At 44.7% G+C, this 27,234-nt stretch overlaps 1 protein-coding gene across 1 annotated transcript; it reads right to left on the minus strand.

The window, feature by feature from the left end:
• Positions 1-2,765: 2,765 nt before the first annotated feature.
• CALR3 (calreticulin 3) lies at positions 2,766-27,217 on the minus strand. Its single transcript, XM_059160372.1, has 9 exons — positions 26,995-27,217; positions 26,672-26,773; positions 23,787-23,990; positions 15,458-15,552; positions 12,065-12,253; positions 8,325-8,432; positions 8,115-8,243; positions 7,444-7,536; positions 2,766-3,208 (listed from the first exon to the last, which is right to left on the minus strand). Exons 1-9 carry the CDS (start codon positions 27,077-27,079, stop codon positions 3,065-3,067), a joined length of 1,149 nt encoding a protein of 382 aa, XP_059016355.1. The 5' UTR covers positions 27,080-27,217; the 3' UTR covers positions 2,766-3,064.
• Between the last annotated feature and the right edge of the window lie 17 nt (positions 27,218-27,234).

Consider the following 27,234-nt stretch of genomic DNA (forward strand, 5'->3'; position numbering starts at 1 on the left):
CCCCTTCTGAGAAGAGGGATGGTAATATGGTTTGCTGTCCTACCTCCACATCTCACACTACGCCTGGCCCAGAACAGGTGCCTGATGTGTTTGCTGGAGAACGGGTACTGGAGGGGGCTTTTATTTGTTTAGACGTCTTATCTTCCATTGGCTAGGTCCACACACTCATCTGTGGCCAGTTTCCACTAACAGGGCGAGTAAGAACGGTCCAGCCAGGCAGCTGATCACAGTGGCGCAAGGTTTTCTTGGGGCAAGTGGGCCTCCTTTACCTGGTCTCCTGTGATGGCCACATACAGAGTCTGGCCAGGAGCCCTGCCCCAGGCAGGCAAGCTAGAAGGCCATGTGATTTCAGGGGTGGGCACAGCTTCCTGTTCATGTCTTCCATTTTGCAGTCAAACTGCTGCTGGTCTCATGAGACACCTCAGAACCAAGAGCAACAAGATAAGACCATGTATCATCTGGTCTGGTCTTGGACCGTTTTGACGTCTGAGCTCCAAGTTTTCAGTCTGGTTATGCCTCCTTCACCCCTCAGTTCCCTGTAAAAAAAAGTAAGGGGAAGCCACCAGAGGGTTTTGAACATGATCAGATTTGTGTCCTATGATGGCAACTCTCAATGCAGCAGGCCAAGTAGTCTGAGCACCGATGGATGGACAGGAGTGGGCCGGCTGGAAAACCGGAACGGTGGTCCACGTGCGGAGATGGAGGTTTTTAGCTATCTTGCATGCTTTATCCATCTGTGTTCCACAAGGCAAAGTCAAGTCATTCTTAGATATCCAGCTGAGGACATTTGATATAGAAGAATGAATATGAAAGTATGGCAAAAACAGAACAGGAATATACGGTTACCTAAAGATTAGTAACTGTAGGAAACTGCTAGCCCTTCTAGGGCTAAAGGCCAAAAAGGGAAAAGGTGTTACCCAAAATCCATCATCACTGGGCCCTGAGCCGGAACCCAGATGTCCACTCTCAGCAGCCACTACTGTTTTGCCATCGCACAAGTCCCTGCTGTTTTTCTCACTGTCTAAGGGGCCACTGGAAACCTGAAAAAATGGCTACTCCTCTCTGCCTGCCTTCCCATTTCTGACAGAACATGATGGAAAACCAATGGGTAAGGGTGTCTGTGAAATGTTATATACAAGCTTCCAGCCTTAGTGTCAGAGCCTACAGAGGCAATGACCACGGAGACCCTCCTGCATCCTTTTGACTGGAAACAGAGGCTTGGTGCTGTGAGTCCCACCCAGCTAGCAGCCTGGCGTTACCTCCTACTCCTATAGCCACCACACTGGGCAGTGAGCCACCATTCAGTAACCTGTCTTGCCAGAGTCCAGAGCTGCACTGTCCAACATGGCAGCCACACATCATGTGTGGCCAAGTAAGTTTCAATTTGAATTACAATTAAATAAGATTAAAAACTCATTCCTCCATAGAACATACAACACCAAGAATGAATCCTAATGTAAACTATGGACTCTGGGAGATAATGATATGTCAGCTTCATCAACTGTGACAAATGTACCACTATGTTGTGGGATATTGATAGTGACGGAGGATGTGTGGGTATAGGAGTGGGGGTATAGGGAAACTCTGTGCTTTCTGCGCAGCTTTGCAGGGAACCTAAAACTAGTCTTAAACTTATTATTATGAATTATTTAAAAAATCATTCCTCAGTCCCACCACCCATATTTCAAGGGAGCATGTGTGGCCATTGCAAATGGGGAACATCCCCTCTTCACAGAAAGTTCTCAGGATGGCACTGCTCCGAAGATGAGCTCTGCAGGATCTGAGCTGGTTGGACCCGTCTTCATACAACTCTTTCCAGCATTTTCTGCCTAAGCCTGGCTCTGCTTCTTTCCTCAGTAACTTCTTCTATCATTCAGAGACTAAAGGGTAGACTCTTCAGTCCCATCCCTGCTATGTGGAAGTGAGTCTTTCATTTCTGAGAATGATAACCAACCCCCAATAAACCACTAACCATCGGTCAAAAAGCCCACATTTAGGGGCACCTGGGTGGCTCAGTCAGTTGGGCATCTGACTCTTGATTTTGACTCATGTCATGATCTTGGGGCTCTGCACTGGGTGTGGGGCCTGCTTGAGATTCTCTCTCTCCTTCTCCCTCTACCTCCCCCCCCTTCACATGTGTTCTCTCTCTAAAAATAAATACATAATATATATATATTTTTAAGTCCACATTTGAAAGTCTGCCAACTTCAGCCAAAGTGAGAACAAAACTGCTAGAATTTCACTTCATGGGCAGACTTTTCACATGGATCACCTAGCAATGTGCCACATATAATTTCTAACATATCCAGCTTATTTGTAGTATCACTGGATTCTAGATTCTTGGTGTTCTAAATTTTATTACTTCCAACACAACTTTCTATGTGCAAAAAGCCATCTTCAAATGAGAAGACTCTTAAGTATGACTTTTAAAAAGCAAATTATTTGGTCAAGGCAAAAAAACTGAGCTGAGAAGTAATGACTGTTTTCACTTGAGAAAATGCATTTCATTCCTCTCTCTTACACAGAACAAAAGGCCACAGAAGTGGGTCACAGAGTGAGGAAAAAGAAGCAGCGGCTTCTTTATGGCACAACAAAAGTCTGTGCACACAGACCTGGGTTCTCCAAAATAACCAGTATTCCAGTGAAGCCTGCTGAACCTTTCTACATGAATGACGTGTGTAAAGGTTTCATGTTGGAAAAGGTTAGCATATGCTGTTAGTAATTTGCAGCCCGAGGAAATAAGGCATCATTTCTCCTTTTTCAGGATAAGTTTTCCCAACTTTTATTTATAAAACATTCTGGGGGCTAAGCAAAGATCTTCATATTTTTGGCCAGACTCTCACTGGCCTCCTCTGGCTTCTAGCACTCAGGTTTGTCAAGATAAGACATCTCGGTGCCCAGGGGTGGGGCCTCAGGGAACACCAGACCAACCCCACCGAGAAGCGTAGGAACATTCTCAAAGAAAACTGGACAAATTACCACATATGTTGACATTTGCACTTTTACATGGAGATTAAAGTAGAAACAAGGTTTTACCAGTCATCTTTATCTGGGGTGGGAATGATTAAAGTTCATCCTTCCTGTGAAATCTCTGGAAAGTGTTTTCTTGCCCACCAAACCTGCCCATCAGCAGCTCCTGCTCGTCTTCCTCACGGGCCTTCTTCACTTCCTCCTTGGCCTGTATGGCGTCCATCTCCCTTTCTGGGCCCTTGGAGAAAGAAACAGAGACATGAGACATTAGCCGCTGGGGTTATATTTCTAGCCGCAGGGATGTCTGCCTGCTCCTGCCTTTTTTCAGGCCTCTGCACTGACTGGACATGGCTTGGAAGAGCCCCCAAGGATGCCAGGCCCTTATCACTGAAATCTATAAGTGTGACCTTCTCTGGGAAAGGGGTCTTTGCAAATATGATTAAGTTAAGCATGTTGAGATGCGAGGATTACCCTGGGCCCTAAATTCCATCACAGGTGTCCTCATAGGAGACGGAGAGAGAGATTTGACATACGCACAGACACAAGAGGAGAAGACCATATGAAGGCAGAGGCAGAATTTAGAGCCACGTGGCCACAAACCAACGAACACCAGAAACCACCAGAGGCCGCAAGAGGCGAAGGAAGGATGTTCCCCTAGAGCCTTTGGAGGGAGTGTGGCCCTGCTGATGCCTTGATTTCAGCCCAGTGATATTGATTTTGGACTTCTGGCCTCCAGAACAGTGAGATGATAAATCTGTGTTGTTTCAAACCAGCCAGTTTGTGGTAATCTGTTACAATGGCCATAGGAAATAAATACAACCCCTCCTCTACTTCTTTCTATTCCCAGAGTACCTGGGCCCCGGTCCTTCTCAACTGAGCGGTGAACATGCAATGAAATGAGTCCTCTGAGACTAAGTGAGAAAATCCAGGTACATCAACAGAAGGACTAGGAGGGCAAATACATCAAGGAGGTTTCCGTAGTCATTATCGAAGAAGAGTTTTAGTAAGGCTTTGTGGCAGAAATCAGATTCAAAAAGAAATGGTTCACCATTACAATGAAAAGGTACCCTACTGAATCAGAGAAAATATTTGTAAATTATATCTGATAAGGGATTAATATCCAACATAAATAAAGAACTTACATAACTTAATAGCAAAAAAAAAAAAAAGTCTGATTCAAAAATAGGCAGGGATTCCTGGGTGGCTCAGTCAGTTAAGCAGCTGCCTTCAGCTCAGGTCATGATCTCAGGGTCCTGGGATCAAGTCCCACATTGGGTTCCTGGCTCCACAGGAAGCCTGCTTCTCCCTCTGCCTCTACCTGCTACTCTGCCTGCCTGTACTCTCTCTACCTCTCTGACAAATAAATAAATAAAATCTTTTTAAAAATTAAAAAAAAAATGTGCAGAGAATCTGAATAGACATTTTCCAAAGAAGATATACAGAAGGCCAACAGCACAGGAAAAGATGCTCAACATCTCTCATCATCAGGGAAATGTGAATTAAAACCTCAATGAGCTATCACTTTACTACTGTTGGAATGACTAGTATCCAAAAAAACACTACGTAAGCAGCACCGGCCAAGGATGTAGAGAAGAGGGATCCCTCGTACACTGTTGGTTGGAACAGAAATCAGTGCGATCACTACAGAAAACAGTATGACACCTCCTCCAAAATTAAAAATAGCACACTAGATGAATACCATATAATCTGGTAATGCCACTTCCAGCTATTTATCTGAAGAACATGAAAACATTCTCTCAAAACGATATCTGTGGGGCGCCTGTGTGGCTCAGTTGGTTAAGCATCTGCCTTCGGCTCAGGTCCTGATCTCAGGGTCCTGGGATCAAGCCCCAAGAGGGGATCTCCACTCCGTGGCAAGTCTGCTTCTCCCTTTCCCTCTGTGATCTCTCTCTCACTTTCACTCTCTCTCAATAAATAATGTCTTAAAGAATAAAAAAATAAAGACATCTGCACCCCCATGTTTAGTGCAGCATTATTTACAACAGCCAAGACATGAGAGCAACCTAATTGTCCAGATGAATAAAGAAAATGTGATACATTATGTATATGTGTGTCTACACACACACACACACACACACAGGAATATTACTCAGCCATAAAAAAGAATGAAATCTTGCCATCTGCAACAACGTAGATGGACCTTGAGAGCATTATGCTCAATGATATAAGACAAAGAAAAATACCAAACGATCTCTCTTTATAGTTTTTATTTTCTTTTTTAATCATATTATTTATTTATTTATTTATTTGACAGACAGAGATCACAAGTAGGCAGAGAGGCAGGCAGAGAGAGATAGAGGGAAGCAGGTTCCCTGCTGAGCAGAGAGCCCGATGTGGGGCTCGATCCCAGGACCCTGAGACCATGACCTGAGCCAAAGGCTGAGGCTTAATCCACTAAGCCACCCAGGTGCCCCTGGAATGTTTTTTTTTTTTTTTTTTAAGATCTTATTTATTTATTTGACAGACAGAGATCACAAGTAGGCAGAGAGGCAGGCAGAGAGAGAGAGGAGGAAGCAGGCTCCCTGCAAAGCAGAGAGCCCGATGTGGGGCCCATTCCCAGGACCCTGGGATCATGACCTGAGCCGAAGGCAGAGGCTTAACCCACTGAGCCACCCAGGTGCCCCTGTTTTTTTTTTTTTTTTTTTTTTTTTTTTTTTTTTAATGAATTCAGAGAAACAGAGAACACATGGATGGTTGCCAGAGGCAGGGTGGAGGGGTGGGTGACATGCGTGAAGGGGGTCAAAAGGTACAAGCTTGCAGTTATAAAAGAAATACGTCATGGGGATATCATGTGCAGCATAGAGAATACAGTCAACAATATTGTAATAACTTCATATGGTGGCAGATGGTAGCTAGATTTATCATGGCAAGCGTTTCCTAATGTATATACATATTGAATCGCTGTTGTACACTCAAAACCAATATAATACTGTATGCCAACTCTACTTCAATTAAAGCAATAAAACACAGGCATTGTGAAAAAGAGGATGTCCAAATGGCCACAAAAGCCATAAAACAGTGCCAACCTTCATTTGCCATCAGGGCAACAGAACTAAAACCGGAGATAGCACTACACACCTAGAGTAACCCACAATCCCCAGTGCCGGTGAGGATTCGAGAAAGAGCAGCCCCTCTGGGAACAGCCGGGCAGTTTCTAATGGGGCTACACTTCTAGTGTAGGACTCAGCTATTCCTGGCTATTTATCTCAGAGAACTGAAAGCACACATCCACACTCAAAAACCGTAAGCAAATATTTATAAGAGCTTTGTTCATATGTCAAAAACTGGAAACAACCCAGTTGTCTGTTGCCTGAACAGATAAAAGGACTCAGCAGTTCGAAGAAACCAACTGCTCACTGATACCCCAGCAACACCACAGACCCCAGACACATCATGCTTGAGAAGCAGGCTCAAAAAGACTGCATGCCACGGAAGCCTGGGTGGCTCAGTTGGTTGAGTGTCTGCTTTCAGCTCGGGTTATGAGCCCAGGGTCTGGGGATCCAGTCGCTCAGCAGGGAGCCTGCTTCAGCCCTCCGCCTGCATCTCCCCCTGCTGGTGCTCTCTTTTTCTTTCTCTCTGACAAATAAATAAATAAAATCTTAAAAAAAAAAAAAAAAGACTGCACTTGATGAATCCATTTATAGGACAGTCTGAAAAAGGCAAGATGGTAGGGACAGATACCGGATCAGTGGCAGGCTCTGAGTGGGAGAAGGTTTGGCTACAAAAGGCCCAAGGAGACTTTGGGGAGTGGTGACACTCTTCTGCATTTGGATTTCTGTTGGTGGTTTCACAACTGTATTCGTTTGTCAAAACTCACGGGCCTCTCCACCAGGAAAGGGTTAATTCTTATGGTATATAAATTATACTTCAGGAAATCTGACTTGTCAGCAACTGACAGTGATACCCAGTATAGCCAAAGCTATGGCATAAACCAAGACTCTCATCTACGGCACAAAGGAACAGAAAATAGGGACACCTTGAAAACTGTTTGGCTGTGTGGCCCCTGGTGACCCAGGCTGTCCCTCTCCTGGGCATGCACAGGAATGATGGTAACAGCTTTATTTACGAGGCCACAAGCTGGAAACAATCCAAAGCTGCATCAACAGAGAACAGAGACCTATGTTCTGAAATATTCACCCACTAAAAACGAGCCGCTGCCGTATTTGATAATATGAGCCCCACGGCACTGCCTGAATGAGTAAACACTGGATGGCTCCATTTATATGAATTTCAAAAGGAGGTTAATTGGACATATGGTGGTCGTTCCTTTGGGGGTTGATGGCGGCTGGGAGTGGGTGGGAGGTTGTTCCTGGAACCTGGCTAACATTCTGTATCTACATCCTGATCTGGGTGGGTTTTCTACTGAAAACCCATTGAGCCCTTTCATATATGTTCAACTCAACTACAGAAATAAGTGAATAATGAACGAGAAGTTCACTGTGTTTACCTTACCTTTGTTTCCCCCCAAGTAGCCTTGCCAAAATTCTCAGCATACTCCTCATCATCTGTGATCAGGAAATTATCGAAGATGGTTCCTGATCTCACCTGTGGATGAAAATGAGGCCTTTCTTACTGATGTGAGGAATACGGCAGCTTTCCACCAAGAAACGGTTGCATTTGGCTCAGTGCTCTCGACAGTAGCAGGTGCTTAAACCCATTTCTAAAACGTCCATTCCCTCCAAGGCATTGGTTCTCAAACTTAGGTGCATACTGGGGTCACCAACAATATTTTAGAAACTCCAGATGCCTGGCCTCACTCACATGATGATGATTTAACTGGTCCCCGGTGCTACCTGGGCATGAAGACTTGGAAGAGCACCCAAGAGACTCGAGCATTCCATGATGGTTGCCAACCGCTGCCTGAAAACCTTACTGTGCAAAGTGGGGCTCAGCCAGCAGCAGTAGCCCTGCCCAAGCAGAGGAGTGACAGGTTCCCAGGGAGGGAGATAGGAGGTGTCCAGAGGGCAGAAAGGATGTCTATTTTGTCCCCGGCTATGTGTCTTGGGTCTGGGGCCAGGGGCCAGGCACATAGTAGGAGCTCAAGGAGTACTAGCTATGTGAACAAAGGAGTTTAGGCTGAAGCTCAGAGTTCTCAAACTATAGCAAATTAAAAGCCACGTGACCTGCCAAAGTTCCAGGCCAATGGCACCAATGTTCTCAAATTCGGAGAGGTCGTATTCTGTTAGATAGCTGTTTTTCATCTTCTGATGCAGCCAAACGTCTTTGTCTATACCCTCTGGTTTCAGGCCGTCCTGCAACAACAAACTCTTTTAAGTGGTGCAGGAGGGTGGGAGGGGCATTCCAGGGAGTCACAGGGAGAGGATGTCACGCACCTGGTATGGAGGCTTTTGCAGCATTGGCCCCTGCCAGTCCCCCTCTAGCTCGCTGTTCCAGTCGCTTGGCTTGCTGGCACTGGCATCCAAAAAATGCTTCTCCCAGTCCTAAGATGTAAGGGAAAAAAAATAGATTCCCAGATTTGAGAAAAGAAGCTACCAAGAGGCAGGAGCAGGCCCGTGGCCCTGGTCACAATTTCCCCATCACTTTGGTGGCCATAGGGCCAAGTGCTCGGGGTTGCCAGTCCCACCGAGGGTTTTGGGGCCACACACAGCTGGGATTTTCTCCCTAAGCCTTGGCGTGATTGCACCCCACTCCCCAAGCTGGTGAGAGGAACAAGAGTGAACAAAACTTGAAATAGTGGCTAAAGTTAAATGAGGGGGCAAGGGGACCGACCCTGTGCGGCTTCGTCGGTTAAGCAGCTGACGGTTGGTTTCAGCTGTGGTCATGATCTAAGGGTCCGGGGATTGAGTCCTGTGTTGGGCTCTGTACTCAGTGAGGAAGCAACTTCTCTCTCTCCTTTTCCCTCTGTCCCTCCCCTGACTCATGTGCATGCTCTCTCTCTCTCTCTCTCAAATAAATCTTAAAAAAAAAATGATAGGACAAAAGTGACAATGGGGGAGAAGGGGCACACAGTCATTGCTGTTTAGGTAGTCTGACCTTCTACATAGCAGTCATATGCAGAATGTTCCAGAGAGAGAGGCTGGACAACCAGGAAAGTTTCCAGAACTTACCTGAGGACTGCTGGGTAGCAGGAGGAAAGCAGTTATGGTGTATAGACCTTCTATATATATGAATAGTCACACTATACACAGATACGCATGATACATACACGCACATATGCATGTGTACAATGCATAATGAACACACATGCATACAATGCTTATATAATAAACACATATCATATATGTACTCATATATAGTCACATATGTACTCATATATACATATATATACACATCTCTACATATATATGTGGCTTAGTAGATGTTGAACAAATATTTGTTGAATAAATGGATGAGGAAAAGGTGCTATGAATTTGTGTTTATCTAAATATTAACATATTAATACATTAATTATTATAAATATTTATAAATTATTCATTATCTTATAAATATTCATATATTATTAAAATGTGAGTAAATATTAATATATAATATAAGATATATAAATATATATTATATATAATATATTATATATAAAATATATAAATAAATATTGATATGGAGCGCCTGGGTGGCTCAGTGGGTTAAGCCACTGCCTTCGGCTTGGGTCATGATCCCAGGGTCCTGGGATCGAGTCCTGCATCGGGCTGTCTGCTCAGCAGGGAGCCTGCTTCCTCCTCTCTCTCTCTGCCTGCCTCTCTGCCTACTTGTGATCTCTCTCTGTCAAATAAGTAAATAAATTCTTTAAAAAAATATTGATTTAAATATAAAATATCAATATAAATGCATAAAAGTTATCTGCAATGATGCTTTCTCTTTCAGAACAATGGAAAAATAGTAACATTTTGCATTTAGAGTGTGGCTTTTCTGTATTACACACTACTTCTCAATGACTGACCTCTCAGTGACTGAGGATTTGGTCGCCTCTCCTATAGCATTTTGCCCCCAACCCCACCAGCAATGCTGAGCTGCTCGCTCTTGTGCTGGGACCAAGAAATGGCTACAATCCCATCTGGGCAGTTGGCTCCCTACATTGCAGGTGGCAAAATCATTAACCCACCACAAACTCATTTGTTGAGGAACTCACACGGACCCAGACATCTGGACCAAACAGCCAGCCTGGAGGCCCCTTCTGGGAAGCTGATTAGGCCCCACGAGGGAGCCGGCTCACAGACACTCGGCCCTCAGACACGCAGAGAGGCTAGCCGGCACCCAGGTGGCCGGGACTTTCATCCCAATACCGGTGTCTTCTGAGCAGCCAGATCAATTTTCTTTGCCATCCTGTGCCTTGTTACAGTAAGCCTTCTTTCCAGGTGAAAACTACTGCTCTGGTCTGTTTTGAAGGTAAGGAGGAGAGGGAGAAACTTTGTTCTTTTGTTTTCCTGATTACACTGTCTATGATGATGGATTTGATGGTCAGACAGCAGGGCCATGGGTCAGTTTTAGTTGCCAGAAATTAATTGTAAACACAGTCCAGGGGCGCCAGGGGTGCAGACAGTTAAGGGACTGACTCTTGGTTTCAGCTCAGGTCGTGATCTCAGGATCATGAGATAGAGCCCGAGTCAGGCTCTGTGCCCGGGAGGGAGTCTGCCTCAGATTCTCTCTCCCTCTCCCTCTGCCCCTCCCACTCATGCTCTCTTTCTGTCAAATAAATGAATAAATCTTTAACACACACACACACACACACACACACACACACACACTGAGTCCAGAACTTTCAGTGATGGCAAAGACAACTGTCGTAAGACAAATGGCTCATGGGTTTGGTGCGGAGGTTTGATATTCAAAACAAAATGCTTCGGGGTGCCTGGGTGGCTCAGTGGGTTAAAGCCTCTGCCTTCGGCTCAGGTCATGATCCCAGGGTCCTGGGATCCAGCCCCGCATTGGGCTCTCTGCTCGGCAGGGAGCCTGCTTCCCCCTCTCTCTCTGCCTGCCTCTGCCTACTTGTGATCTCTTTCTCTGTCAAATAAATAAATTAAATATTTAAAAAAAAAACAAAATGCTTCAACAACAAATAAACATAAATTGAAAACAAAACAAGACAGAAGGGAGCTCATGGTGGGTTGAGTGGTAGTTCCCAGGGACGGTTTGTATGCATCCTAAACCTTGGAATCTGGGAAAGCAAGCTTCTATTGAGACAAAGATCTCTGCAGATATAATTCAGGTGAGGATTATCCAGAGGGCCCTACATCCAAGGGCAAACATCTTTAAGAGAGAGAGAGAGAGGACACGAGAAGGCCACGGGAGTGCAGAGGCAGAGCCAGATGTCTACCAGCCCAGGAGCTTGGGAGGCAACAGAAGCTAGAAGAAACAAGGAAAGGATTGTTCCCTGGATACTTCAGAGGGAGTGTGACCCTGACGACACCTGGATTTCTGCCTTCTGCCTTCAAGAACTATGTGAGAATACATTTCTCTCGCCTTAAGCCACCCACCTTGTGGTATCTTGTTACGGCAGCCCTAGGAACTTAATGCATAGAGGTTACGTTAACAGATTCTTGCTTGTCAGTCACAAGTGTGAGGCTCAAAAAATACTTTATGTTCAGGTTCAGAATAACCAAAAAAAAAATCATTTTTATAAATCGTTGCTGATGTATTATCCTTTTTATAGAATAAAAAATTGGTTAAAAAAAAAACTTACTTGCTTTCACCTCAAATATTATAAAACTCTTCCACAATATCTGTGTGGCTGGTTTCAGTGGCAAATGTTCCAGAGAGGACGCTTTTTTTTTTTTTGAAAGATCGATTTTTAAGATTTATTTATTTATTTTAACAGAGAGAGAGAGAGAGAGAGCTGGGGACAGGGGGAGGGGAGTAGAGGGAGAGAGAATCTGAAGCAGGCTCCATGCCCAGCGTGGAGCCTGATGCAGGGTTCAGTCCCACAACCTTGAGACCACCACCTGAGCTGAAATCAAGAGTCAGACACTTAACAGACTGAGCCACCCAGAAGCCCTCTGGGTGAGGACCCTTTGAGTGTGATAATGTTGACCTCACGATCACCAGCCATGTAGCAATCCTACCCAAGTACATACACACTTCGCTGGCACCCTCTCTAGAGCTGTTTGGGATAAATCCATACCTGGGATTTGTCGCCGTCAGCCTGGTCCCAATCCTTGGACTCTGCAGAGGACTTCTCCATCTTCTTAAGTGACGTTAAGTTCCAGTCATACTCGATGTTGCCGGATTCAATCGACTGACCATCGATCTTCACTTCATAAGTGAGGTCTGGTCTTAAAACCAGAGCATAGAGGTGTGTAAAGCCATCAACCTGCACATTTTAAGGGGAGAAAGGATAATGATGAGACCCTTGATGTCTCGGGGAAGGTCTACCTACATGGTTTAAGTCTTCAAAGCCTTGTTATAAAGAGCAAGGAGAGAGGTTCTAGGGACAGGGGTCAACTTGACTAAAAAATGGGTCCTGCGGAAGAAATCCCCCCTTTGTACAAAACTTCCTCGCTACCAAGCAGACCTGAGTGGCTTGCTTCCTTTTGTGTAGATGATGGCTCCCCCCTAGATGCCCACAGGCGGTTATGACAGGGTGGTGGGTACACACCGAGGGACCACTGCTCTGTTTATGAAAAATTATGTGGGAAACAGCTTCCTCTTCTGTACTCCGAAAGACACCAAGTGAAGCCCAGTTTATTTTTCAAAACAGGAGAGAACTTTCTAATGTTCTGAGCTGTCCAGTGGTTTAGGCTCTGCAAGGGCAGGCCTGGTGCCTCTCTTGGTCATAGTTAAGGCCTCAGGCCAGACCCAAGGGAAGCACTCAGCAAGCATCCAATAAGTGAGAGAGGGAGGGTGGATGGTGGGTGCCGGGGAGGTTAGGGGTGTCCAGGACGTGCCTGCCTGTGGGCAGCAAAGGGGTCTCCTGCACCATGGTCCAGCAGTAGTCAGTTCTCAAAGTGAGGCTGGGCGGCATCAGTATCATTGGGGAAAGGCCTGGGAAACATCCATTCTCAGATCAGCCTAACCTTCTGTATTCAGAGATGCTGACGCTGCTCAGCTTTGGGTACCACTGCCCCAGCAGCTTAAAGGCTCTGTCAGGAGGCCCCTCCCTCTGCTAAGAGCCAAAGGTAAAAGCTTGTCTGGTACCTCTCTGCTCTGCCCTGAGGGACAGGGTGCTGCTGTCCACACCACGGCTGATGGCGCTGTCTGCTCAGTGTCCCTCCCAACCTCTGTAGTTTGCTGGGACAGCTGAGGACATGCTTCTCCCAATGCTCTCTACCCCTCTTAGTCTCTACTCACCTTTCCTAAATTCGACTTTGGGCTCATTGGCCAGGTTGTTGGTACCTTCCAGGATCTAACCACAAGTGCTGGGCCCCCTGAGGGATAATATCCACTCCCACACATATGCAATGGATCCAAAGCAGAATCTTTAATCCCGACCATCGGCCTGAGCTTCAGACCACAGTTTCCAACAACTTACTGGACACCTCTACCTGGATGTCTGCTGGGATTTCACAACCGGTAGTTCCAATCAAAACTCCCGAGTGTGCCCTGGCCTCCTTATTGGTCTTTGCTTTTCCTAATGATGAAGAGCAGGCAGCTGAGAGTCATGGTCCACATCTTCAGGACTCACATTCCCAATACTGTGGAGTCCTCTAGGTCCTGCCCCTGAATTATCTGCCCAAACAGTCCCCTGTACTGCATCCCGCTGAAGCCTTAGCCTTCAGCCTTCTCCCTCCTACTGATCACCCTGTCCCTTCACCGCTCCTCCCCAGAGAGAGTCTCCAAGGCATTTTTCTTTCTTTCTTTTTTTTTTTTTTAAGATTTAATTTATTTATTTGACAGACAGAGATCACAAGTAGGCAAAAGGGGCAGGCAGGGAGAGAGAGAGGAGGAAGCAGGCTCCCTGCAGAGCAGAGAGCCGGATGTGGGGCTTGATCCCAGGACCCCAAGATCATGACCTGAGCCGAAGGAAGAGGCTTTAAACCACTGAGCTACCCAGGTGCCCCTCCAAGGTATTTTTCTAACATGCAGATCTGACTCCCTCCTCGAAGACTGATGAGGGCTGCAGAGGAGGTCCCCAGCCGTTCTCTCACAGCGTCACAGAATGCCGACTACCTGCTGTGAGTCAGTGCTCCTTCAACAGAAGCATTTTATTCTTCTTTTTTTTTTTTAAACGATTTTTTTAAAAATTAATTTGACAAAGAGAAATCACAAGTAGACGGAGAGGCAGCCAGAGAGAGAGAGAGAGAGGGAAGCAGGCTCTCTGCTCAGCAGACAGCCCGATGCGGGACTCGATCCCAGGACTCTGAGATCATGACCTGAGCCAAAGGCAGCGGCTTAACCCACTGAGCCACCCAGGCGCCCGCATTTTATTCTTCTAACAGGTAGCTGAAATAGCACCTGTCTGAGAGCATCATCAGCCTGCAGGTGCCACTCAGGGGGCCTCCTAGGGTGGCTGACCTGAGCAAATCCTGCTCTAACCTCCCCAGCACAGTCCAGGCCAGGCTTCACAACCTATGTTGGCGTCACCCCGCTCTCTCCCACATACCTGATGCACAAGTGAACAATTTATTGGGAATCAGGTGTAAAACCTGTGCACTAAGATGGGTTTCAAGCTCTCTCTCACGCCCCCTAGGAGGATGTCGGGCCTCTCCATGCAGAGGGGACCCGATGATCCTATGTAGCCACCAAGTTAGTGGGTGGGAACCATGTTGCTGATGGAGAGTCACTGGGGCTCCGTGGGGAGACCAAACACCCCCCAGCTTGGGTCAGGACTGAAGAAGGGGTGGTTATGGACACTTTCCCTCTGTGCCATCAACGTGCTCTCGAAACACACTCTGGCCTCCTGCCCAAATTCACGCAGATTGGTGGAGGCTTCCCATGTTGGAGCTCTGGGCGCTGGGGGGACCCCACGGGACAGGTCCCTGTTTCCTGGCCGCTACATTCAAATGGAGGGGCTGCTTCAGGGAGTGTACCCTCCCTCCATGGGCCCAGCGCCAGGGGACTTGACGCAAGTTGTGTCTTTGGAGAAGTCCTGGGCTGGGCTGTGGAGTCATAATTGGCCCCAAGGCAGAAAGTGTTATTTTCACAGGATCCATGGATAGAAAGTAAGAAAGTATGCTTTCATTTCAAAACATTCCTGTTTCTAAATGCTTTGGTATTTTGAAGATTAATTTCTCTAAGACTTTTTCCCTCCACGCTGAATATTTATTTCATTCCTTAGTGAGGATGGATACTGCAGAAATGTGACTCTACTGCTGTAACCCTTACAAGGCAAGTTACAGTGCAGCTCGCAGTAAAAAGTGCATTTGCCCTCCTGATGGGTATAAACTTCAGAAAACAAGCCAACAGGGTATGTAAGTGTCTCTAATGAGCCTGGTAAACTGGAAACCAAGGGGCGGGGGTGTGTTGCTAAGATCCATTCCTGGCTCAGTTCAGTATCTTAAGACCAAAACTATTTTCTCTAAATTTAGGTTATCAGAAGAGCTAACATAATTACAGATTTGAATACGAAAGCATTTACCTTACACCTGATTGATTTCTTGTTTGAGTGATACTGATTCTTGAAATGTAAAATAACATGAACTTTCTTGATATCAAATCCACAAATATCAGGTCCTACAAAAAAAAAAAAAAAAGTACAAGCTGCACTCAATTTCCTTCGCTCATGCGTCACCACAGGAAATCCGCAACCATTCCCCTGAAGTAAGGTGCGAGGACCAGAAGCTTGCGTGTGCAGGAGTCATCAGACTTTGGCATGGATACTGAAATGGACAGCGACACCTTTGGACTCAAGTGAAAGGCAGCACGTGAGTAAGAAAAGGATTTAACAGTCAAGGAAGCATTCCCGATGTGCTGTCCGAGGCTTGGGTTCACTTGGAAGCTCTGAGAGGTGCCCTGTGCCCAGGTGAGGGCTTCAGGGATGGACTAGCTGGCTGGGATTCCTGCTCTCTTTCGCTGTGGGAAAACATATTTGCAATCCTCATGCCTGTGTCCTATTCTCTAAAATGGGGATGTGAATCAACCACGGCTATTTTTTGCCAATTAGATGAGCTAAAGGGTATAAAGCATTTAATATAGCAAAGCTCAGTATTTGTTCCTATTATGTCCCAAGACAACACGCACATATTCAGATTAAGGTTTTCTGAACATACTAAACAAGGTTTGCAGGAGGGATCTGGAAAATTTGTCAAACCTTCCAGGGATAACCTTCCGGGGATGTTTGGAATTACCCCACTGCTGCTTTATTGACCTTAAGCCTTAGGAATGTACTAGAGCATCCGTCTATCTCAAATCAAATTCCACCACATCCACTAACCCGGGACTGCATCCGCCCCCAGGGATTCTGTGAAGCTGTGTAAACACAAGCAGATGACTGCAATTTTTTTTTCTAGAACTTGCAGTGATGAACCTTCAGAATAAGAGAGATCCAGGCTGCACATAATTACTTGAAGGATATTATCAATTTGCCAGAGTGGATGTGACATTGAACTTGGAAGCAGCATCGATGTCTATTGCCCTGAGTTCTCAGAGGATGCTTGTTTATATAATTTCCTTTTCTTCTAATCACTGGAAAAGATCCCAGTTCAATTTTTAAAACAAACGCTATGGTATGCGAACTATTTGTATGAAAAGCTATTACCTGGGGATTAAAAGATGAAGTTCTTCCCTCAAAACTGGTCAGAATCCTCCTATTTCTAAGCACCTACATATTTTAAATATTAAATTAAGCTTCGGAACATGCCCAGACATGACCGGAAAATCTGGACATTTTCCGTTAACAGCGATCATAAAATATTTATGTGCATAATGTATTTTTATGAGAAAATGGGGTAGACAGAAGGACTCTAAACAGGCTGACCTGCCTTTGGGCAAGGAAGTTTAATCTTTGTGAGCTTCAGATTTTGTTTTGGTTTTTTTTTTTTTGAGATATTAATTTGTTTGAGGTAGATTAAGCGCGGGCGGGGGTGGGGGGAGTGGAGGAGGGGGGGCAATAAGCAGGGGGAGATTCAGAGGGAGAGGGAGAGGGAGAAGCAGACTCCCCACTGAGCAGGGAGCCGGACACAGGGCTCACACCGGACACAGGGCTCACATCGCAACACCAGGACCTGAGCCCAAGCCGGAAGCTTAAATGCTTAACCTACTGAGCCCCCCAGCCCCCCTCCCTCCCCGAGCCTTAGTTGTTGTTTTTGTTTTTCAAGATCTTATTTATTTATTTGATGGAGACACAGAGAGAGAACATGAGCAGAGAGGGGGAGAAGCAGATTCCCCACTGAGCAGGGAGACGGGATCCCAGGACCCTCAGATCAAGACCTGAGCAGAAGGGAGATGCTTAAATGACTAAGCCACCTAGGAGCCCGCCTCCGTTTTTTTATTTGCAAAATGGAAGCCCGTTTACTGATTTCCTAGGGTTTAGACATAATCTAAGATTGCATTTGTAAGGCCCCTGGCAATGGCCCAACTTCTCTTTTTCCCTTCAACCTCACAAGCCTTAGCAAGCTGCTCTCATGTCAAAGAGGAGAGCTGAGGCATCACGGGGAAGTGTTCTAACAGTGACACAATGGGTTTAACTAAAATGCAACTGAGGGCGCCTGGGTGGCTCAGTTGGTTAAGCAATTGCCTTCAGCTCAGGTCACGATCCTGAAGTCCTGGGACTGAGTCCCTTGTGGGGATCCCATCTCCACGGGGAGTCTGCTTCTCCCTCTGACCTTCTCACCTCTCATGCTCTCTCTCACTGTCTCTCTCTCTCTCTCAAATAAATAGATAAAATCTTAAAAAAAAATGCAACTGAATTAAAAGCAAAAATAATACAGATAATTTACTTGGCTTTTCTTTTTTCCTCCAAAGTAAGTTGCTTCACAATTCAGATGTAGAAGACACGTTATATATAATTAGAAAATGGGGTTTCTAGCTAGTGTTTGTAGTGATTTTGTTTACCAAACCCAACTAAATGAAATACTTGTGAAAGCATCTCTGATTCCACAGGTAATATATATATATTTTTTGCCAGATATCTCTGCCATCCCATTTTAAGAGAATAATAATAACCCAAACCAAGCCACTTTGATTTCCTTTTTAATCAAAATAAAGACTTTCTCCATCCCAGATTTTAAATTCAAGAGTAAATGGGAGGCATGGCAGAGGAGAAAGAAGTGGGGAGAGGTTGGGGACTGTGCAGTTGGTGGAAACTGGGTCTATGTAATTCTGTGGCCTTGGAAAAGTCTCCTTACCCTCTAAAGACAAGGCAGGAATACATCCAAATCCAATAAATAATCTAATATATCTATTCTCTCTATTTCTTTTTTGTTTTAAAAGATTATATTTTATATTATTTGACAGAGAGAGAGTGTGTGTGTGCACAAGCAGGCAGAGCAGGAGAGGGAGAAGCAGGCTTCCTGCTTAGCAGGGGATGCAGGATCCCAGGCCCCTGGGATCATGACCTGAGCCCAAGCCAGACGCTTAACCGACTGAGCCACCCAGGCACCCCTATTCTCTCTACTTCTGTGTCACACTATGACCAGCAGTGTACACAAACGTGAGGACAGTATAACGGGTGTCTGAAGCCTGCTGCTGATCATGATAAATTCACAGAGAAGCATGGAAAAATGATGACAGAGAAAACCTCTACAAGACATCCACATCACGAGAAGAGAATTTTAAAAAATGATTCTCCACATTTGAATGATCGATGGATATTCTAAAACCGTATTTCCATTCCTAACTTTTTCTTCACTTTTGAAAACTGTGGTAAAATATGCATAAAATCTATCACCTTGGGACGCCTGGGTGGCTCAGTTGGTTAAGCAGCTGCCTTCGGCTCAGGTCATGATCCCGGCGTCCTGGGATCGAGTCCCACATCGGGCTCCTTGCTCAGCGGGGAGCCTGCCTCTCCCTCTGTCTCTGCCTGCCATTCTGTCTGCCTGTGCTTGCTCTCCCTCTCTCTCTCTCTCTCTCTGATAAATAAATAAAATCTTTAAAAAAAATCTATCACCTTAACCATTTTTAAGTGTACCTTCCAATGGCATTAAATACCTTCACATCATTTTGCAGTCATCACCACCATCCACCCCCCAACTCTTTTCACCTTATAAAACTGAAACTCTACACCCATGAATAACCCTCATTCTCACCCGCCCCCATCCCCTGGCAGCCACCATTCTATGTTCTATCTCTAGAATTTTGACTACTCTAAGGACCCAATAAGTGGAATTGTGTAGTACTTGTCTTTTTTTTTTTTTTTAAGATTTTTTATTCATCCATTTGATCACAAGTAGGCAGAGAGGCAGGCAGAGAGAGAGAGAGGAGGAAGCAGGCTCCCTGCTGAGCAGAGAGCCCGATGCGGGACTCGATCCCAGAACCCTGAGATCATGACCTGAGCCGAAGGCAGCGGCTTAACCCACTGAGCCACCCAGGCGCCCCAGTACTTGTCTTTTTGTGTCTTATTTCACTTAGAATAATGTCCTCGAGGTTCATCCATATTGTAGTAGGTGTAGCACTGTCCTCCTTTATGAAGCGAAATAATGTTTCATTGTATGGACACTACATTTGTTTATCCACTCATCTGCTGATGGACACTCGAGTCCTCTAGTTTCGGTCTTCTTATTTTTTTTTTTTAATATTTATTCATTTAAGAGAGAGAGAGAGAGCGCGCATGCGCACATGTAAAAATGGGGGAAGGGACAGAGGAAAAGAGAGAATCCTGAAGCAGACTCCCCACTGAACGAGGAGCCCAAAACAGGGCTCCATCCCAGGGCCCTGCGATCATGACCTGAGCTGAAATCAAAAGTCAGTTACCCCATCAACTGAGCCACCTAGGCACCCCCTTGGTCTTCTTTTTTGAGACTGTTTTGGCTATTCAAGGTCTCTTGAGATTCCATATGAATTTTAGAATGGGTATTTCCATTTCTGCAAAAAAAAAAAAGTCATTGAAATTTTAATAGGAACTAGACTGAATCTATATATTGCTGTAGAATCTGTAGATTACTTTGTCTAGTGTAGACATTTTAACACTATTGAGTCTTCCAATCCTATAAACATGGGATATGTTTTCATTTATTTCTATTTTCTTTAATTTCCTTCAGCAATACTTTGTAGTTATCACTGTACAAGTTTTTCACCCCCTTGCTTAATTCCTAAGTATTTTACTATCTTGGATGCTATTATAAATAGAATTGCGTTTGTAATTTCACTTTCAGATTGTTCTTTGTTCATATATAGGATGTAACTGTTTTTTTGTGTGTTGACTTTGTATCCTGCTACTTTGCTGAATTCATTCATCAGTTCTAATAGATGGTGTGTGTGTATGTGTGTGTGTAATCTCTATGGTCTTCTATGTATAAGATCATATCATCTGCAAATAAAGATCATTTTATTTCTTCCTTTCCAATTTGGATGATTTGTATTTATTTTTCCTGCCTAATTGCTCTGGCTAGAGCTTCTAGTACAATGTTGAATAGAAGTGGTAAGAGTGGTCATCCTTGCCTTGTTTCAGATCTTACAGGAAAAGCTTTCTCTTTCACCAGAGTATGTTTTCTGTGGGTTTTTTTGTAGATGGCTTTTATTATATTGAAGTAGTTTCTTGCTATTCCTAGTTTGTCGACTTTTTATCTTCAAATGATAAAATTTTTGATGATCATGTGTTTTTCTTTCATTCTGTTGAGGTATCATATAATATTGACTGATTTTCATCAGTCAATATGCTGCTGAATTCTTTTGCGGTATTTTGTCGAGAATTTTTGCATCAGTGTCCATAAACAGTGTCCATAAACTACTGTTCTGTAGTTTTCTTTTCTTGTAGTGTCTGGTTTGGTGTCAGGATAATGCTGGCTTCACAGAATGAGTTGAGGAATACACGTTCCCTCTTCAATTTTTTTTTTCGTGAAGTTTGAAAAGGATTAGTATTAGTTCTCCTTTAAATGTTTGGTAGAATTCATGAGAGATTAATCAGATTCAGGACTTTTCTTTGGAGAGATTGGCTTACTGCTCTCTTTACTATTTACAGGTCTCTCTGGATTTTCTATTTCTTTATGATGGAGTCTTGGCAGGGTTTGTGTTTCTAGGAATTTGTCCATTTCATCAAGGTAATCCAATTTTGCAGTATACAACTGTTCTTAGCACTATTTTTTAAAAAAGATTTTATTTATTTGATAGAGACAGAGATCACAAGCAGGCAGAGAGGCAGGCAGAGAGAGCGGGAGCAGACTCCCTGCTGAGCAGAGAGTCCAATGCAGGACTCAATCCCAGGACCCCGAGATCATGACCTGAGCTGAAGGCAGCGGCTTAACCCAGAGCCACCCAGGCACCCTGTTCTTAGCACTATCTTATAATTCTTTTTATTTCTGTAGAATTGGTAGTAACAACCCATTTCTGGTTTTAGTAATTTGAGTCTCCTTTTCCATTTAGCTAAATCCATCACCTAAAGGTTTTGTCAATTTTGTTGATCTTTTTGGAGAACTTTTGATTTCACTGATTTTCTCTGTTCTTCTAGTCATGATTTCATTTATCTCTGCTCTAACCTTTACCATCCCTGTCCACTTCTCCATTCAATTCTACCAGTTTTTGTTTTACATATTTTGATGCTCATTAGGAGTGTAGATGTTTGTAATTGTTACATCCTCTTGCTATATTGACCTTCTTACTAATATGCAATGTCCTTTGTCGCTTATAACCTTTATGATTTATTTAAACTCTATTTATACTAGTATATAAATATATATTAATATAGCCACTCTGCTTTCTTTTGGGTGTTATTTGCCTGGAATATCTTTTCCCTTCTGTTTACTTTCAACCTGTTTCTTTGGATCTCAAGTGAGTGTTTTGTAGAATGCATATGGTTGGCTCATGGTTTGTTTTTTTTTTTTTTTTTTTTTTTTAAGACTTCTTATGTATTTATTTGACAGAGAGAGAAATAATAAGTAGGCAGAAGTAGGCAGAGAGACAGGCAGAGAGCTCCCTGCTGAGCAGAGAGACCGATACGAGGGCTTGATCCCTGGGATCATGGCCTGAGCTGAAGGCAGAGACTTAACCCACTGAGCCACCCAGGTGCCGCAGATGAAGAAGCAGGCTCCCCACTGAGCGAGGAGCCTGTTGTGGGACTCAATCCCAGGATCCTGGGGTCATGATCTGAACCAAAGGCAGATGCTTAACCAGCTGAGCCACCCAGGGCCCCTCTGGCTTTTGTGTTTTTATCCATTCTGCCAATCCCTGTCTTTTAACTGGAGATTTTCATCCATTTGCATTTAATTACTGATAAGAAGGGACTCACTTCTGTCACTCTATTTGTTTTCTATATGCCCTACAGCTTTTTGTTCCTCATTTCCTTCAATGCTGTCTTCTCTTTAGTTGAGTTTTTGTAGGGAAATGTTTAAATTCCTTTTTAATTTCCTTTTGTGTATATCCTACAGCTATTTCTTTGTGGTTATCATAGGGATTACATTTAACACCCTAAAGTTATAATGCTCTAATTTGAGTTTATACCAGTTTAACTTCAATAACACACAAAACTGCTGCTCACCTCTTTGCAACTCTGTGATCAGCAGCAGCAATCCTCAATGAGAGCTCAGTTTCCTGATATTTGGAGGACAGGGTCCTTTTGGCCCACCATTTCTGTGGCAAGCCGTGTGTAGGCTGCTCCTACACATACACATACAAGGCATAGCTGTCTGCCTTGTGGCTTGAAATGGGAGATGGGTATATCCACTCTGCTAAGAGCTGAAATTGACTAAAATTAAACTCCCCATTCTTCCCCTGGAAGGAGCAATCTTTCCATAGACTTCAGAGTTTCAAAACAGTTACATCAGATCCTTTTATGATTCTTATCTAGGTAGGGAGATGGATTTCTGAAGTTTCCTACTCTTTTTCCAGAATCCTCTTCATTCTGAAAGTTTTTTGAATCCATGCCCTTCAGCTATGTCTCGTTCCTATGGCCCAAAGCGGTCCCATCCCAATTTTAGCACAACTTTTTATCAATTACTTCTGCTATCAGGAGATATTTAAAGTGCTCCAGGGGCCAGCAGGGGCTAGAGAGGAAACATTTTGGCCTTCCTATCATTTTCATGTGTTGAAAACATTATCCTTCAGTTTTTTAAAAATCATTAAAAATGTTAAAACCCATTCTCAGTCCATGGGGCATAACAAACAGAGGCCAGGGGCTGATGTGGCCCTTGGCCAAGGTCTTCTGAGTCCTGATATATTCCAAGTACCAGGGGCTACATTAATATTAAATAACCAACTTTCTCAAAAGTATAAGAGGGGGTACCTGGGGGCTCAGTTGATTAAGTGGCCAACTCTTGATTTCAGCTCAGGTCACGGTCTCAGGGTCCTGGGATTGAGTCCATGTCTGGCTCCACGCTCAGCAGGGAGTCTGTTTCAGGATTCTCTCTCTCTCTCTCTCTCTGCCCCTCTCCCCAACTCACACACTTTCTCTCTCAAATAAATAAATAATTTTTTAAAAAGAAGTTACAATAGAGGGATGTCTGGGTGGCTCAGTCAGTTAACCATCTGCCTTCAGCTCGGGTCATGATCTCAGGGTCCTGGGATCGAGTCCCACATTGGGTTGCCTGCTCAGCAGGGAGTCTGCTTCTCCCTCTGTTTCCTCCCTCCTCCCTGTTCCCTCCCTTCTCCCTCTGCTTGTGTTCCTTCTCTCCCTGTCTCTTTGTCTGTCAAATTAATTAATTAATTAATACAATAAAATGGTATAGTTGCCTTTTCATATTAATTAGGTTAAACAGTACTAAAAACCTTTGGTCAGATATACTCAATACTACTATTTTGGAAAAGTCTTAGTCAGGATTTTATGAAGTGGAAGGATTCAAAGTCCCCAGAAATGGTTGTTTTGTACTATCTAAGCTCACCAAACATAATATAGTACTGGGATTTTCCGTTCAGGTTCTTCTGATCCACGTCTGCAGGGAAGATCTTAACGTAGCCCCCTCCACAGTCCATCTTCTGCTCGTGTTTTACTGTGTACTGAATGACCAGAGTCTTCCCTTTGTTGCTAAACGGTTTGAATCGTGCAGAGATGGCATAGAATCGGCCATTTTGAGTGGTTTGCAGACCTTTAAACAAACAAACAAAGAAACAAACAAATATTCATGAAGGACTGGGAATGACACTGTGCTCAGTGCTGCAGGGAATTAAATGGTTGTCCATTCCCCACCCTCAATAACTTCTGTCACTCTGGAGGCTGAAACATATTTTCACAATAACACACAGGTATACCAGTACCACGCTCTCTGCTGCCACAGAACTTTCCACGCTCTGTTGCTTTTGTGCTCAATACACCACTGTCATGACCTAAGTTAAAGAGACACTTCAGCTCTAAATGACAAATATGCAACTTAATTATGGATGAAAAGTTAATTTTGCTTCATTTTCCAAAGAAACGGTGGGAATATACAATAAAGCTTGTGTAGCAACTTAATTAAAAACAACAACAACAACAGAGCATCCCACATCTTTTCTTGAATTCTATCTTAAAATAGTTGCTTAAGGGGTGCCTGGGTGGCTCAGTTTTAAGCGGCTGCCTTCAGCTCAGGTCATAATCCCAGGGTCCTAGGATCAAACCCAGCATCAGACTCTCCGCTCAGCGGGAAGCCTGCTTCTTCCTCTTCCACTCCCTCTGCTTGTGTTCTCTCTCTCACTGTCTATCTCTCTGTTTCAAATAAAAATATATATATAGTTGCTTAAGACACACCACAGTAGATGGAGGACAGAGCGCTGTCCTGGAAAAAGTGCTTCACTGCATGGGATGTGCTGGCCCACAGCTGTCCTCTTTTTACAAAAATACCACCCTTTTGTCACATGAATCATCTCATATTTTATACGTTTAGGTGTTCACTTCAAGACTAATCCCCCCCCCCCTTTTCAGTACCATTAGGCTCTATGCCAAATCCTTATCATACACTGGAGTAGAAGACAAAGTTGAAAAGAGGCAGTCTTCCTATAGCCTAGTCTCCCCTGCTCCACATTCCTGCCCCCGTACCTGCCAACCTTGAGATCCATTATAAATGCCCTTGGCATTTTCATTTTCTATCAATATGTCCAAGCCTGAACTCATGGCTAACTGCTCACTACCACACTCCTCTCTCTCTCTTCCGTTCTCTGCCCAACCCCCTCTTTCTCAAAGAATTTATAGGCTCACCCCCATCCTCTACCCTCTTACCAACCAAGCAATTCCTATGGCTAAGAATCACCACCTCCCTCTCTCTCACCCTCCTCAGCCACCCCCATCATGCCTCACCACTTCTCATCTCTGTCCAACTAAATTCTATTTATCTTCCCATCCACAACTTGTGTGTGAAGGTCCTGGGAGACCACAGTGAAAGGAGGCAAATTAACCAGTATCCCCAGTGCCTTGACCATGTGTGCTCTCAGGAGATGTGTGCCAGAGTGAAGGAAACATAGAGCCTCGGGATCCCAGACCGGACAAGAAAAAAAAAACACCACGGAGGAAAACACAAATGACTCTAAGCGGACACCCTTATCCTTGGATAAGCCTGATGGAACCACCTGCTAATTTCACTCTACTTTTGACCTTGGGCTGGATTTTTTTTAAAAAAAGATTTTATTTATTTATTTGTCAGAGAGAGAGAGAGAGATTGAGAGAGCGAGCACGCACAAGCAGGCAGAGTGGCAGGCAGAGGCAGAGAGAGACTAGATCTCAGAGGCCCTGGGATCATGACCTGAGCCGAAGGCAGCAGCTTAACCGACTGAGCCACCCAGGTGTCCCTTGGCTGAATTTTGATCAACTCACTGGACCAACATGTAATATAGAAAACAAGGCATATATAGTAGCAAACTGGAAGCTGCTGACAGGACAACCCTGCAATAACAGACTCAAGATGGAGGTTGAGCGGAAGGTTGGTGAAGAGGGAAACTTTTCATCTAAATCAGGGGTCTGCAAACCTTTTCTGCAAAGCCAGAGAACAAATATTTTAGACTTTCTGGGCCATATGATCTCTGTCCCAACTTACTGCCTTTGCAGCACACACACACACACACAAAAGCCATAGCTCTATGTAAATGAATGGGCATGACTGTGTTCCATTCATACTTTACTTATAGACCCTGAAATTTCATATATTTCACTGAATTTTATATAATTTTTATATGGCACAAATACTACTCCCCTTTTCATATTCCCCCAACAATTAAAAATGTAAAAAAATCATTCTTATCTCACCAGCAATGCAAAAAACAGGTGGTAAACAAGTTGTGGTGTGTCCACCTTTGATCAACAGGAATGAGAAGACAGAAGTCATCCTTGCCACCAGAAAGGTACTGACTTGGGGGGTGGGTAGGTGGGGGGTGCAAGGGGGACCTCTGAAAATATTCCCTATCTTGACCAGGGTGTATAGATGTAAACACTCCTCCTTCTGTACCCTTAAGATCTATGCACCTGACAACATGTACCTTTTAACCTCAATTTTTTTTTTCTTCTTAAAGTGAAAACAAAAATGAGAAATATCTCTTAACCCTTTTCCCTTTGCAGGTCAGAGGCCTGGGGTCTCCAAACTCATGAGACCAGCTGGGATACAATGGGGCGATCTTGGGCAAGTAAAGAAAGGAAAGAGAAAAAATAATGCCAGACTATATCCAAGCCTTAGTTTTCCCGCCAGTGAACGGGGCTGTAAGAGGTGTTAAGGGTGTGCCACACCTACCCTGCAAGGCTGCTACGGTGGTGGTGGTGGTGGTGGGGTGACCCTTAGCTCGACGTTCTCACCATTCCTACACTAACCTTTGTCTTTCTCTTTATGACCATAAAATTTCCCCGACGAGAGTCTAAAATGCCCAAATTGAGAGTCATTGGTGGATTGCACCCATCGGTTCCTCCAGCGCTCTGTGGGGGGAAACAACAGCGGTTAGGGCTGAAAGTGTTCACTTAAGTCATGAAAGGTGTATTGGGCGGAGGGGAAGAAGAGGGAGGTTTGAGGCTTCGAAGCTTCGAGGCTTCACCACCACCAATCCCGCGGTGATGGGGGGGGGGGGCCACTGGTGACTCGGGCTGTTGGCTGGGCAGCTTACGCCCCCACTCCACCACGACGGGTATCGCCTCTTCACCTCCGTCTAGAAATTCCTCTTGGAAGTAGACAGTGGCTAGCACCACCCTCAGCATGCAGACCGCCCAAAGCGGAACGTGAGCCATAGCCAAGAAAGGCGCGCGGCACTTCTTATCATAACCGCTTCTTTGCTCCCAGCTGTCTCCGCGGCGTGCCGGGCCGCCCTGGAACTACAACTCCCGTCACTCCTCGCGATTGTGATCTGAGGCTCCATTGGTCCTCAGCGCGCAGTGCACGCCGG

Source organism: Mustela lutreola, chromosome 2 (assembly GCF_030435805.1).
Source record: "Mustela lutreola isolate mMusLut2 chromosome 2, mMusLut2.pri, whole genome shotgun sequence".
NCBI classification, from domain to species: Eukaryota; Metazoa; Chordata; class Mammalia; order Carnivora; family Mustelidae; genus Mustela; species Mustela lutreola.

Coding starts and splice junctions, on each gene's coding strand:
- CALR3 (XM_059160372.1), bottom strand. CDS start 27,079: ATGGCTCACGTTCCGCTTTGGGCGGTCTGCATGCTGAGGGTGGTGCTA. Junction 23,991..26,671: donor TCATAAAGAGAAAGACAAAG/GTTAGTGTAGGA, acceptor GTTTGTTTAAAG/GTCTGCAAACCACTCAAAAT. Junction 12,254..15,457: donor AGAAATCAATCAGGTGTAAG/GTAAATGCTTTC, acceptor TAAAATGTGCAG/GTTGATGGCTTTACACACCT.